Source organism: Neopelma chrysocephalum, unplaced genomic scaffold (assembly GCF_003984885.1).
Source record: "Neopelma chrysocephalum unplaced genomic scaffold, ASM398488v2 Primary Assembly neopelma1_59, whole genome shotgun sequence".
Lineage (NCBI taxonomy): Eukaryota > Metazoa > Chordata > Aves > Passeriformes > Pipridae > Neopelma > Neopelma chrysocephalum.
Genome location: NW_020897714.1, coordinates 3,230,612 through 3,246,526, shown reverse-complemented (window position 1 = coordinate 3,246,526; position 15,915 = coordinate 3,230,612). Strand labels below are relative to the sequence as shown.

Genomic DNA, 15,915 nt, shown 5'->3' with positions numbered 1-15,915 from the left:
TGTGACAACAGACTAGACACAATAGCATAGAGTTTATTTCTTGAATTGCAAGAGAACTGCTGAACAAATATGAAACAAGTAATAGTCATTTTGTACTATGACTATTCAGAGAGAGATTAAAAAAAATAAAGGTTGTAAAGTTCATAATACCTGTAACTTGAATTAATAAGGTTAGTTTCTGACGCCATAAAAGAGAATTTGTTATATTCCTTTGTGAGTTTTCTGGGTTTATTTATTACTGATACAACTACTCATACAATTAAAACAATTTGTTTAATTATGCACCTAAAGGAAGAAATGTTTTACAGTCATTAAACCAGCATATCCATATGAAAATGTAGGGAATTTGCTTAACTAGTCTTGAACAGTATCAGAGAGAGTTACGGATGCCAGAGACAGAGCAGTACCAGAGGCCGCAAGTAAGAAAGCCAAATTTTCCAGCAGAAAGGTGCTATTGTCTTCACAGGTGTTACATATCTGAAAGGAAAACTGTAAGTAAAGCATTTTATTTCTTAAAGTATTTATTTGTGTATTTGACTATAAACACTATCTGCCTGGAATGATGATCATAACTTCATTTTTATTTTAAAATTTATTGATTACATAAATTTCTCATCCCCCTCAAGTATTAGGTTCGACCTGACATGCAGAAGATACTTATTTTACAGATACACTGAGAGGACACTCTTTCCTATATGCTTCCTTTACAGATTATTTAAAAAAATGTTGATTTAGAAGTTTGAAATTTCCTTTCAGCTTTCATGCCTCTTTAACTCAATCTGTCACACCAAGTTTTGTTCTCAGGTGGGAAAACTATCACAAAAATGATGGTGCATAAATTCGAATGAATCTTCCTTCAAAGACTGTATGTGGGACTGATCTGTGATACGCCCATAAAACTGATTACTACCCTAATTAGAATTATTTTAATAAATTATGGTAATTATTTTGAGCTATAAAATTAAGCTGCTAGAAATATGTGTGTTTTGAACAATATCTCTCTTATGGTTTGGGGCTTGGAAGAGAAGGTTTTATGCCAAAACAATCATTCTTTCACTTATTAATTTTTGTAATTAACAAAATGTTCTAAAAGAACACTCAAGCTAAAATATCAAAAATAGCAACCTACAAAATGACGAAACCAAAGCTACCTACTTAACTGTAATCCGTCTCTCCTAAAACGTGCCTAAAATAAATACCTGGTCAAGCATGATAAAGTCAACTGTGAAGAAACTCGACACAAAATTCTTTCTTACACACTTTTCACCTGTATTTTGAGAGCCACAGAATTTGTCTTTTTGCAATGCTGTCTCATTTTCTATCTGTCCTGAAGATTGTACTCAAGCATTAATACCCAGCAGGTTTGGGAATTACAATTTTAAACAGGTAAATCTAAAGGCAATAATCTCATTTTTCAATATTCATCTGGTTTTTTCAATCTTGGAAACAACATTAGCAAAGCAATTGCTCTGCTACTTGAAGTAACAGGGGTCTCATACAGATCAGTTTACTACATGCTCAGATATGTTCCATAAGTCTTAAAGTCATGGGTTTAAAGTCAGGGAAAATGGACGATGACAAAATTCTTAAAAAAAAAAAAATAGAAAAAAGAATGTTTTCTTATGAGAGTTCCATTTCCTCTTAACTGAAATTAAAAAAAAAAATCAACAAATAAAAAGGCAAAACTGGAGATGTGGATTCTACTTCTAGCTGCACCAGAAGTGATTTTGGTTAAACTCTGTTACCCTATGTGTAAAATTGAGTGAAGGGGTGGAATATTCATGTGTCACCACAGGTTAGCAAGTGAGATCCTTCACAGCAAAAGACAATGAAAAATGCAGTGAATAATTAACAATTAAACAGCAGAGGCAAGAAATCCTGGACCCAACCAGGTCTCAGTTCAGGACATTTCAATTAAGATAGTATTGTTTAGAGTTCCTGCTCTGAAGTTTCCTTGAGGGAGTATGAGTAAGATAAAAGCAGACAAAATTACTAAATAAAGACAATACTGTGATGGAGGTGCTAGACAGTATTTTGCAGCTCATATTTTTTGAGGGTTTCTCCCTCAAAAATTTATTTGCAGATGAACAATCATACTCTGTGTGACTCAATTCTGCATCTAAAAAGTAGAAATAATGTTTCTTTCACCTGAATATTTTCTATCTTGTCTAGTTATCCAGTGAAGCAGCTAAGCAAAGAGCTGATCTGCAAGATACTGAAACAGAAACAGCAGCAACAGGAATAGAGGAAGCTACATTTAATTAAGCAAACAGCACTGGAAGTAATATCCACATAGACACCAAGTAAACCTTCTCATTTGCTATTTTAAGGTCACTTAAAAGCACTTTATGACCACATTTCTACCCTAAAATAAATTCAGTTACAGTTTTCACCCACTTCACGGTCCTCTGACATTCCCAGAAGAATGTAAAAAGGCTTCAGTTTCAATGAGAATCAAATAAACAAATTTGGAATGTTACTGATGTGATAATTGCCCACATCTGAAGTACAAATTGCTCTGGAAGCAGAGGAAATTATCAAAGCAGTGCAAAGAATAACTGGAAGTAATGAAATTACTTCACAAAAACCAAGACTTAAAGCTGAACTTAGAAAAAGGTATTGACCATCAGATTTAATCAAAAGGTTTTAAGGGAAGTCACGTAACCCTGTAATCAGGAGCACTGAACCTGGCTTTACAAACACACCACATGGAAGAATCTAATACTAGCAAGAGCCGGGATTTGATGATCTAATGTGTGTTTTCCTCGCCTGATTCCCAAGGCACTGTAATTTTTCTAGCTGAACAGTGTGCTACCCTATTGTAATGCACAATAAAGAGCTTATAACAAAATCAGATGATCATATCAAGATCAAACCAGCAATAACATTCAAAAAAAAAAATTCATGTTGTAGTTAAGCACTTCATATTCATCGACAGATTTAATGTGAAACATTAATATGAACATTAACCAAACATTATTATTTCCAGGTTCATCTGCCAGAACTCCATTACAATGGTTCCCTTTTACATGGTATTTCTTATTTGCAGAAAGTGTTAAGAATTTGCATTGCCTTTAAAGAACACTGTGTAAAGTCACAGATGTAAGCCATGGTGATTACACAGTAGGATTTCATTCATTTTAACCTGAAGGCTATGATTATGCCTCTTATGAGTGTAAGAAAGCGTTGCCTGCCCCTGTAGCAAATTTCTTCAGTAATATCTGCATTCAACTCAATATTACTAAACACTTGTAATGTGTTCAGTTTGAGATAAGAAGATGGGGAAAACATAAAATAAATTGTAATATGGGTTTATTATTTTAAGTTTTCTTATTGACACAATAGTTTCTGTACACATAAAGACTTGATTATCCACCAACAGTGAACACACAGTGGGTTAAAAAAGAAAAGAAAAAAAATATAACTATGTGTATATATGATGGAAGAAGCTGATTACCAAATTGAGCCAAACGGTTTTTTTGACATGAACATGAAATTCAGGATGAATCTGCTGTAGTTCTACAATGAATAACTTTTTACAGCTATCACATGTTTATTCTATTCTACACACCAGCAACAAACACAGAGACACAAACATACGTTATATAATCATACAGAAGACAGGGAAGTTGTTCATTGCTACTAATTTTTTCCTCTATGCCCATTTTGAGTCTTCACAGTTTCTGTATTGTAGGGATGTGTCTTACAGACCTCTGTGTTATTTGGATTTCAATACAATGGAAGTTGCAGTTGTCCATACATACAACACAAATTAATTTTCAGTTTTAAAAAGGAATGCACGGTTTCTGACATTAAGATCAAATATGTGAACACCTTTAATACCTGATGACATAGCTCATGTACAATGACCATGGTGACATCCAGTAGGTACAATATAGAAGAAATGCTTGGATCTAGCAGTATCCTCTGCTCCACAAAAACACTCAGTCCCCAGTTCTCCATAGCAGCATATGGATGCTTAGGCACAGCTAACAGATCTAGAAATAGAAAAAATATATGTTAACTCCTTGTGGGAGCTACTATGCTGAAGAACTATTGTAAGTAAGACCATAAGTCATCACTAAAAGCATTATAAATAACACACATAAAAAACCCCCTTAATTTCAGCTTTCTAGCTATGTTATTTAGGAAATATTAATAAAATATTCATTTTTTTATTTTATGCCAATATCTGCTCACACATGAGCACTATGTTATTGATGTAATACATTATTAGTACTTCTAATTGAAGCTTTATATACAGAATTCAGCTTATTTACAACATCTTATTGATTTATTGCTGGGTTTGATACTGCTTCTCATGTTTACTATACCATATCAATGTGGTAACACAGACTTTTACTGCAAGTATTTTTTATCTTTTCATTAAAGCAACTTCTTCGTGAAAATCTTATACATCAAACTGTATGTAACCCGACATTAAGGAGTGCACTGAAGAAATACTGTTTCATAACAAGAAAAATGGCAAATTATTCAGGATCATCAGTTCTTACAAAACAAGGCATCTTTCAGTGTGCACTATTGCTAACACATCCTCTGGGAACAAGACTGCTGGCAGCCACTTCTCAGCCCCACAGGCTGGAAGTGGGACCATGCACAACTTCAGGAGCACTACTTCAGTTTTGTATTCAGTAAGTGACAAAATATTAGGAAGAAAATGGGAAGGTCCTTCATCACGTAAAAAAAAAGCAACGAGGAATCTCAGTGGCATGAAGTTGAATAAGACAATATTAAAATACATGTGTTAAAAAAATCTTACTGCAGAAGATTGAGAAGGAAATAAATTGACTATCAGTATGGAAAGAAATCCAAAATTACAGTAAATTACCCTAGGGAATAAACCAATACACAACACTGCTTCATGACAAAAAACATTTGAAAGAGTCCAGAAACAACTTGTATGTCTATAAGAAGACCAGTGCAACCCATGTACAAATCAGACAGAATTTTGGAATCTACAATGTCACATCAGCATGGTGCTCCCTCCAGTCAAACTAATTAGCCTGACTTCTTAATTAATTAGCCTGGCTGCCACACTCCTCTCTCATTTGGCTCTATTACTTCTGGTTCCAAAGCTAGTTCATTGGCAGTTATCACATGTAGTATACATGTAGGTGGTAGTTCACTGGGTGGGATAAAAGATCTCTGGGCTGACTTCCTAATCTGAACAAGAAAAATTCTGACCTACTTATTCTAAATAATACTCTAAATTATATCACAGCACTGACATATCTCCAAAGGTTGTCTGTTTTGGCTTGCTGAAGTGTGGTAGAATTGGCTTGGAGAACAAACAGACTGCAGGAGCTCTACTCCAGGATTCACAGGAAGTTGCCACTAAAATATTGGGAATGGAGAATTTGGGTGTATTCTGGCATTCCCAAAAAGGGCCTGATGCAAGAAGCACAAAAATACCAGCCTCCTAGCACAAGCGAAGAGGCAGTCTAGCAGATACTTCCAAATACAAGCAAAGTAAAAATATCCAAATCACAGAGACATACTACAAAAGCTAAAGAATAAGTAATTTATAGAAAAGCAGACACTAGAATAAAAGCATAATTAAAGAAACTAAAGCAAAAATCCAAAACATGCTGTTCAAGATTAGACATGCGAGTAAATTCAAAATTACATGCTTTCCTTTTCTTTTTCAGTTGAAGCTCGAACTGTACTAATTTTCTAGAGTAACTGCAATTTGTTATAAATGACATGCAAAATGAAAAACTCGTGTCTGAAGGTATAAAGATGGGGAAAAAAAGGGACACAAAGGCTACTGGGTGAAATCACTGAAGTTAACAGCAAATCTTCATTGACATTAAATAGGGATCTCTCCCATTCTCAACTCTGTAAAGAAAGCCATATCTCCATAACTTCTCCTACAGCAATTAAACCACCCTTCAAAAGGCGTCTTCAGAAGATGAATACAGAGAGACTCTGTTCTTATTTACCCCAACTAATTTTTCAGCAATTCCCCTCAAATTAGCAAAGAGACAGAACAAAAACTAGCACAAAAGTAAAACCAGTTTCCTACTTTTTACTGATCCTTTTGTTTCTTTTCTCTCCTTTGGGTCCATTTGTAGTTTTTGGTCTTTCTTGCCAGTCATAATGTATAGATTTTGTCAGTGTCAGACAGTTATAAACTGGAATAACTCTCTGGAACTGGGAAACAAGGGTGAGGTCTCACACTAAACTCCTTTACAGCTAATTATAGACTGTCTTTCACCATTTGTGTCATTGGTATTGGTCTGCTGGTTTAGACTGATACTTTATAGCACTGACATACCAATAAAACCTTCCAATTTGACAGACAGATAACTGCCTTGCAGGTAGGCAACCACAGAGGGATATTCTAAATCACTTTCATCCAACACAGCCTCATTGCTCTGCAAACCTGAAAACTCCTCTCATGCATTGGCTAATGCTTAAAGGGCTTTTCCAAACAAAGAAAACAAAACAGATAACCCCGTCAGTTTCCAGAATGTTAAGCTCTGCAGGTAATATGACCATACCAATAATGTTGAATGAATATGAGCACACTACCTTTTCCTAGTGCAGGGACTGATACACTGCACTTTAATGCCAAAGAAGAGACTTAATATCCAGTGACTGACAGAATGGACCCTGAACATAGTCATTGTCATAAAATCTTTTGCTTCTGATTGTCCACATCTAACCTGAGTATGCAAGTCTTGATGTTAGTTTTTGAGTGGTTGGTCTTTGATTGCTCCAAAAACTTCTACTACCTTTAAATAAAATTCCAAACACATTTGGTTTTGTGGTAAAAGACACAATAATCTATATCTTTCTCTGGGGAGGAATAAATGTTTGATTTCAGAGGAACAATGTTTGATGTTCAAGTCTCAACATGAGAATTTGTATTTCCCTCTCTTTATCACACCATTAGAGCCCTGAGGAAGGTATCCTGTGCTCCTGGAGGTGACATCTGTCAAGGTTTCGGTGTCATTTTTAAGGAGTAAGGTAGAAAAGGAGGAGTGATGATACACATTTTGATTGAAATATCACTCACACATATCACTGTGCAAAAGTGTTCTGCACTGACTGCAAAATGGGAACTACTAAATATATAACAGTTTGTGTATGTGCTGCATCCAGTCACTCTGCACACTATTTAATTAAATTCTTTGTAAAGCACTTGTGAATGTTTGATTATGTGGATATTGCTGGAGAAATAGAAATGTGTGTTATTGCTTGCAGAGAATAATATCCTCATGCATCATAAAACTGTTACTTGAGATTTCCTGATACAGTAGCGCAGAGTCCTGTGTAGTGCTGGAATAATAAAGGGTTTCCACCTCCTGGCCTTCACAGAGACTAAATTCATGACCAAGAAGTAAAAACTATATGGCTAAAATAAAATCACCAGACAAAAATGTGTTGGAATTTCACACTAACATGCTATACTGGTACAATTATTTGAATTCAAGGATAGCCTTTGGACTTTTAAAAATCTATTTCTGTGTGAATCTCATGGAAAAAAAATCAAGTTACAAAAACTGTACACACCTCAACAGCTGCTTTTGTTACCAAACATTTAATTAAGACATCATAACTATGTGAGTTTACATCAAAATATAATCCTTTGACATTATTAGTAAGTTATCATCATAGTGCAAAATGGAAATTAGCGACTTTGTGACCAACACCTAAGTTGGTCACAAAGTTGTAGTGGTTTGAACCAGGTTTTCTCCCTGAAACTAAGAAAGTGGTAACCCCCAGGGGGTGGTGACCCTTGGGGCTTTACCCAATCAATGCTCCTGCAAAATATAAACATATCTCTGGAGACCGGAAGAGAAGCAGTAGTACTCTGGTGAGAAGAAGAGGTGGCCATGTTGTAGAGGCCACGAGGAGAAGGGGCTCCGGCCCCTTAGGGGGCTTTGCCCCCCCCAGCCCCCGGTTGGGGAGCTGCAGGGACTCGGAATGGTGTTGAAGCTGGGCTGAGTGCCTGCGGCTAGGAACTGGGGGAGTTTTCTCCCCTGTAAGTAGAAGTGGGAGACGCTGGGAGCAGCGACGGAGCAGCAGCGGAGACAGCAGCGTCCGAAGAGCAGTGGCAAAGAGCCAACTGATAAGGACCAAAAGGAGCAACACAAGCCGGTATGCAGCTAAGGCAGACACAGAGGTGTCTGAGGAGAAGGAAAAGCAGCAACAGGACAAGAGAACCAAGCCAGCAGCAGGAACAGAGTTTCGCGGGGTAAGAACTGGATAAACCAAAACCCCCAAACTCGCTAGAGACCCCTCCGAGAAAGAGGAGGGGGTGGTGGACTGAGAGGAGTCCTAAAGTGCAATATGCACTGCTGAGAGGAGCTAGGAAGCTCATGGCCTCCTGAGAGATAAGCCAGGACGGCCGAAGGAATGTGTGTGTGTGGGGGGTGACCTTGGCCCCCCCTGCTCCAGCTTCAGAGAAGCTGGCAGCCATCTTTGAGCCAGAGCATGGGAGCTCTGCACAGGGGCTTGATTTCCCCTGAGGATACCAGACCGTCACGGAGACCCCGGTGCTTCGCGATATGACCATGGTGTAGCGGCCGTGTCTGGGGTTACGCAGCCCATGGAAAGACCCCTTGTTTGGAGACGGGGGCCGAGAGAGACTTGGAAACCTCCCTCGTGTGTGCTGGCAGAGAGCCAGCAACTGTTTCTGGTGGAAGAGAAGAAGAGAGCCTGCTGCCTAGAGAGGAAGACCTGCTGCTCACAGACTGGAAGGGGTCTTTTCTTCTTCTTCTCTCCTGGACTTTTATTTGGAGGGAGAAGAGATTTGGCCCATTGTAAATATTATTGTCATGGTAGAGATAGATATAGAGTTAAGATTGTTTGTAATGTATTATAGTATTTATTCACGTGTATAGTCTTTGTAATATATTCCTTCCCCCCATATTGAGTCTCGTGTTTTTGTCTGGAAAACCCATCTCACATGGGGTTGAGATGTGGGTGGGGGGCTAGGAATCAGAATTGGATTTTGGGCCTGCTGAAACCATGACAAAAGCGAATACACATTTGATGGTTTTTTTATCTCTGAACTTAGTATCTGTGCAATTTTCACAGATGATACTGTTTTTTCTTTTTTTCCACTCACTTATGATATTTTCTAGGCAGTTAAAAATGCTTAAATTCCCCAACCACACAACCGGGAACATCACTCTTGTTTTAAATGAGAGCAGAGGTAGAACTGAATAGGATTAAAAGCAAAACGAGATCCAACTCTCTTACAGAGGGTACCCTGAATTTGAGAGTCCTTTTCTCCTCCTTTATTATCCTACTCTTTTTCAAACATCAAAGAATCTTTTCCACCACTGTGATTCCACTATATTTAACCACCTCCATTTGAAGTTGGACAAGGATACTGGTTTAACAGACACACATCCTTAATATACATATAAATACGACACGGACAGAGAGACATCCACATCTACATTTACTAACATTATGTACTGCAATCTTATTTGGTTTAACTGTTGGTTGTAATGTAACCAAGGACTAGATACTGCAGAACATATGACAGTATTGAATTTCAAATACTCAAGGTAGCTGTTATAAAGCATCTACTAAGGGAAAAAAATAAGTAGATATGTGAACGATTTCTGCAAATCTTCAGTTAGCATACACGAGAAGTCTCCCAAATAAATATGAGACCCCTGAAACACTTGTAAATGAGAACATACAGTGACAAACAAGAATTTTCTGTCAAACATCTTTATACACATATTTTACTTAATAAACCCAGGAGGCACAGAGATAAACTGTTCACTGCATGAACTCCATGTTTTTCCCTTATAATCCCTATTTTTATTACAAAAATGACACTACAAAAATAACTTGAATTTACCTACATGACCCTCACGACATTTTTTTCATTCATTTCTTCAGAGAGGCGTTTTGCAAAATATCAGGTGCAGATATCATGCTCCCAGAATTTCCTTTTTTTTGACAAAAAAATTCAAAAAATTAAGAGGAAGCATGGACTAATATCAGCTTCTTTTATTCCTACCATAAGTAGGGGGGTTGCCCTTTTCTAATGCTGCATAATGTAATGAATAGCTTTATTAAATCTCTCTAAAGGTCTGGTGCAATTTCTTAAATGAATGTTGTTTACCAAAAAAACAAAAAAAAAAAGAACTATTTACTAGAAGGGTTTATATTTCTGCCACTCAGATTCCTTAGTTAAAGTCATTTCTTTTACTAAGTAGAAAATGCTTTTCTATAGCACAATACCATTTAATGATTTATGTAAATTTTAAGGAACAAGCCAATTACAAAAAGTGACAGCTGTGGTTAAAAAACATGAAGTCAAACAGTAGTTATTGTAAGGAATATCCGAATTTTCTACTGATAAAGAACTACTGATATAAGTACTTACAAGAAACATCTAAATTGGCTACTTTATTTTCTGCATCATTTTATTAGTATATGGTAAAGATGTTTGTTCTGGAAAACCAAGTTATTCTTCTATATTCTTTCATCTCCTTAAAAAAATATTGTGGGGAGTGTGGATCAGGAAGCAACACAATGGGATGACACACCAAAAAGCCCAAATATCCCAGGGCTGGTGAGAGCTCTCTGAAGCCAACATTCACCTTGAGACACCTGATTTTTAGAAAATATTAAGTGCATGTTTCCTGAAAACTAAGCCAATTTAGTATTTCACTTCTGGCAATTAGAACCTAGTTATCCTAAATTAGCTGTCTTTAAACTTAATAGTATTCATCTGTCTCATCTAAGTACATGCAAAGTATTCAAACACACAGAAGTTGCACATAACCTGGATAGCACCCCCATGGGAAGTTTTCAACTGTTTCTGTTTACCCAACGCTTACTCTGGCACCCATCAGTTTTTATCTCTGGAACTATACCACCAATATTCTTCTGTAAGCATGACACTTACCAACCCCCATGGACGTTAGCCTGCAGAGTTAATGCAAAGGTCTAAACTGTTTGCCATTATTTCAGTTAAATCAGATGGCTTGTGGCAGACCCTGAGGAGAAATCACTGACACACAGCAGTTTATTGCTGGGTTTTTTATTGCTTCTTATTGCTGTACAAAGTATTACTTAACATTAACTGACATAAACAATGGATGGATTCACAGAGTGTTTGATACAAATAGCAGATGTTTAATGCAATCCAAGCAGGGAAAAAAATTGTGAGAGAAAGCTGGGGAGGGTAAGGAGAGAGAATAAGCAGAAACTCAGAAAGCAAAAATTTTTCTATTTTTTCAAGTAACTGAGCCTTGACACTGGGAGATGGTTAGTTTACAGTTTAAGAAAATAAAATGGAAATCAGTTGATTTTATTTGATATGCATATTATTAAATATGCAAACTTTCAATTTTGATACCCCCAATCTATAGTTCTATAGATCATGTTATTTCAAAGTATATCAAAAGATTCATTAAAATAAAAAATTAATGCAATCACCCATTGAGGATGAATTGCACATCATCTTGGTTGTATCGATCTTCACATGAACAATGCCCTTCTTTTAAAATAATATCTGGACAAATCATTATGAATTCCTGTACAACATCAAACGAGGAAAAACAATCCTTCTCTAAGTTTCTTTTTAAATATAAACTTTTTTTGCCAGTCTTCAGTTTAATATGGGAATTCAAAACTCAGACACGTGAGGAGTTGTACAGATCAAACTGAGACAGAGACTGAAATCAGCTCAGGTTTCTGTTACTCCAAGATACAGTGGTAGTACCATAAATGCATCCCCTACAGTATGTACAGAACAGATGAACAGAGAAAACACATTCCAACTCTCAACACTGAAATATCTGGAGAGAGGAAAAAGCAAGAAATACTTTTGTTGCCTTTATAAATACTGTATCTAACGTAAATACTAAGAGGACTGACATGATGGAAAATTGCCAACAGCCATTTTCCTACCACCAGAGTTAATAGAGCATGAGGATTCTATGGTTGAAAACAACACGCCACTGATTACTGAGCACTTTCAGTATGAATGCTGCTGCAAAGAAAATGATCAAGTGCCACTGCCATACTCCTTCTCTTTGCTGGAAAACCAAGGTGCAGGTACACAGAAAACTCCAGAAATCCTACTTAAGAGTAGTAATGAGGTAAAATAAATTTTCTCATCTGGCATATATAAAAATTATTTTCATCACAGTAACAAAGACATGAATGTTTTCATAAATACAATACTCTATACACCAAGATTTACCTCTTTTATGTTTGTTTTAAAGTGAGATCGCATTCACAGGTGATAGGCACAGTTTAACAGTGAAACTAGAAATAGGAATTTTGGGAAGACAGGCAGGTATTTCTCATTACTAGCATCTTAAAAATATGTATCATGATATTCCACCTGGAGATAAAATTACATAATACAGATAATCATATTCACTGCATCTGAAGGCCATGTTATTGTGGGGACTGTATCTGTTTATCTTCTCCTCCAGAGTAAGATGAAGAAATACAAATGGTCTGTCCTGGAGAGCTCCTGAGATACTGTTTTTAGGTCTTGCTGTTTATCCTAAGCCCTAGAATAAAGTGTATCTTACATTCTTATGCTAATTCTTTAGATAATATAAGGATAAAATTTTACTATGTTAATAGTAAAAATACAAATCTATTAGTCAGTTTATTTAATACACAATTTTAATAAAAGAAACAATAACTTTCTGTGACATAGCACAAAAGGCCCATCATCATGAATTCTAGAGAAACACAAATAACAGAGGACTCATTTTGTCCTCATGCAAGTTCAAACTCTCCCCTCCCCGCTCATGCCCAAGGATGTAACCACTTAAACTAAGTCTTGTCACAGACTCCATATTCACAAGCGGCTCAAAGTACACCTGATGGGTCAAAATACAAAAGTCAAAGGTGAACTTCTTGGTGCATTTAGACATCCTACAGAGATTTAAGTAAGTGAATTTACTACTTCGTTCTATTATGAATCAGCACGGTCACAGGCTGCCAGTCATGTGCTGTGTAGCTACTCATAAGAGATGAAAAATCACAGTTAAAAAGCAGATGTGCAAGATCATGACACAAAAAAATCATCCCTCTCTACATAGTTAATCCATATTTTCCACAGTAAAATACAGCACCAAGACCTGAATCTTGAAGAAGCTTCACTTCCCTGATGCAGGAGGGCTAAGCAATGGGCTTCATTCAGCCCACATCCTGTTATGCAGAGGCAGGCAGTAATAATGTGTCTAAATAAAGAGGGTCCTTTTTAAGTTACTCCTCAATGCCAAATGGTTATCAGCAGGGGGAAAAAAAAGAAAAGTCATTAAAAGAAATTACCAGGATGGAAAAGCAGAATAGCTGAAACCTTCACCAGAGTTGAAAATCCCTCTTAGCATGGAAAACAATGGGAAGAGACAGAAATGGTGCTTCATTCTGCACCTAGAAGAAACTTATACTAGTGAAGAGAAAGGCAATAATTAGAAAATAGCCTTATTTCTGACAATTGTGGTTTCAGACATACTTGAAGTATTTAACAGTTTCAATTAACTCAAAGAGTAAAACCCAAACATGAAAATCTATTACAAAAATGGAATACTGCAAACTATGCAAAAATAAAACTCCAGAAAGAAATATTTGTGATACATTTAAGAGAGGCTGGTGACCAATACAAAGTGAATCGTGCTACTTAAGTTTGGCAAGGAGCTAACCAGATCTGAGAACATTAGAGGTTGGGACAGGCCTCGGACAAGTATTTGAAGAATAGAATAGACTATCGAGGGACTCAGAAAAAAAGCAGAGCCTGACAAACGACAGGCATCATCTAGTCCAGAACAAAGTTTATAGAGATCAGTCAGATCTCTGACATAGTGAGCAAGATTGATAATCCAATATCCCACCAGAAAATAAACCCAAGATAGACAATCATCCAGAGCTCAGAGAACATGTGGAGCTGCACACACAGTGACAGCCTGGACAAGTGACAGTCCTTGTCAGTGTGGGGGAAGAAATACTGAAAAGGTGATGGACTAAATCTCTTCACCAATGAAGGGACCATACTGACAAAGGAGATGATGACAGCAACACTAACTCCTACTAGTATTTCCTGAGTACTTTTATGATACACAAGTAGGTATTGTATTGCTATACTTTTGTATATAATATGCCTTGTTAGTTTCCTTAAATCACATTTAAGCCAAATTCAGGTATTTCCATTCAGTCATACATTTTATCAGTAACTTTCAAAACTGAAAAAGCTGCTGAATGCTTACAAAAGTTACCACCAAACAGAAAAATGTATGTTTAATGTAGTTACATTGATCCATAATTACATCCATATTGAGCTGGTACTGCCAAGTGGGTAATCACAGCTCAGGTCCTTGTGCACACCTTATGTTTCATGTTTTCCCAATCATCAAAACATTATTCAGAAGTTCTGGTCTAAGAATTCATCTGCAAGAGATACAACATAAAAAGGTACATCTTCCTTTGCTTTTGCACACAAAAGAACTCATGTAAAACTGAAACTTTTTTTTCATTGCCTACAAGAGGAGATATTTTGAGAAGTCATTGATATCAAGTATTTCTGTTAGATGAATATGCAAAATTCAGGCAGATGCCATTTGAAAAGGTTATGCATTCATCTTGTGATGGCACAGACAGTATATCAAGTTTTACTGAGTAACAATTCATATGGGAAAAACCAGGAAGAGAGAGTGGCAAGAGGCTTTGGACAACTTTGAAAAGACTAAAAAAATGCCAAGCTAGAAATACACACACAAACAAAAAAAAAAAAAAGCATAAAGGACATATATTGGAAGTACTATAATGGAAGTACAGAGATCAGGCAAAGCATGAGGGTGGCGTTATCATCATGTCCAGTCAATAGAAATGATACTGAGATTCCTTGGAACAATGGATTATATTACCGAACTTGTGCCAAATGTAGGGTGGTTTTTTTTAAATCAACAACTACTGTAACCACTCTTGAGAAATCCTGTTTACAGACATCAGAGCAATCCATGAAAAGGCAACAAGAACTGAAAAAGATAGATAAAGAGATCTCCCTGTAATCCCACAGCCAATTCAGAAACAGTATGACAGGAAACGTAAAACTAAATTCTTGAAGTACCTTTAATATGGCATCAGGGCAGTCCTCTAACAGAATCACACAATGGTTGGGACTGGAAAGGACTTCTAGAAGTCATCTTGTGCAACCCCCCTGCTCAAGCAGGGCCATCAAAAGCCAGTTGTGCAACATTATATCCAGATGGCTTTTGAATACTCTAAGGATTGAGACACTCTCTGAGCAACTCTATGACAGTGCCCGGTCATCCTCATCGAAAAAAAGTTATCCGAAGTTCAGAGGGAGCCTCCCATGTTTCAGTTCATACCCATTGCCTCTTGTCCTGTCCCCACACACCACTGAAAAGTGCCTGGCATCATCTTCTTTGCACCCTTCTTTCAGGTATTCATGCACATTGATGAAATTCCCCGAGCCTTTTGTTCTCCAGGATGAACAGTCACTGGCAAACAAGTGAAGAGTTAGACACTGTCTATCCCAACAACAAAAAAGGGTATCTATCTATAGGGTATGGATTACACCATTTATTAATGTGTGTCCTTTTTGACTTCTTAACTATTAAATCTCAAACTCTCAAATTTAGTTCTTCAACATAAATTGAAAAAAAGAGAGTCAGGTTTTCTGGTTTTTCAACTTCATGGTGAACAAGTCATGGAACTAAACCAAAGAGAATAAATTAACATACATCAAACATTATTCTTCCAATAGCACAAGAAGCTATAACAACCAAAACCTGATAAAACACTTGAACGTTCTTTTTTTTATAGGGTTAGTAGATTATCCTTACAAATCTAGTAGTGCTTTAAGATTTCATCAAACAATTTGAACATTACCTCAAATTTAAGTTAACAAAATAGAATACAGATGAGTCA

General features: G+C 36.7%; 1 protein-coding gene across 2 annotated transcripts in view; it reads right to left on the bottom strand.

Moving 5' to 3' along the window:
- The window catches only part of TRHDE (thyrotropin releasing hormone degrading enzyme), a 215,319-nt gene that overhangs the window by 125,763 nt on the left and 73,641 nt on the right, over positions 1–15,915 (bottom strand). For both annotated transcript variants that reach the window (XM_027679720.1, XM_027679721.1), the window contains exon 4: positions 3,844–3,998. In XM_027679720.1, coding sequence (XP_027535521.1) covers positions 3,844–3,998 — 155 coding nt within the window. The remainder of the gene's footprint in view (positions 1–3,843; positions 3,999–15,915) is intronic.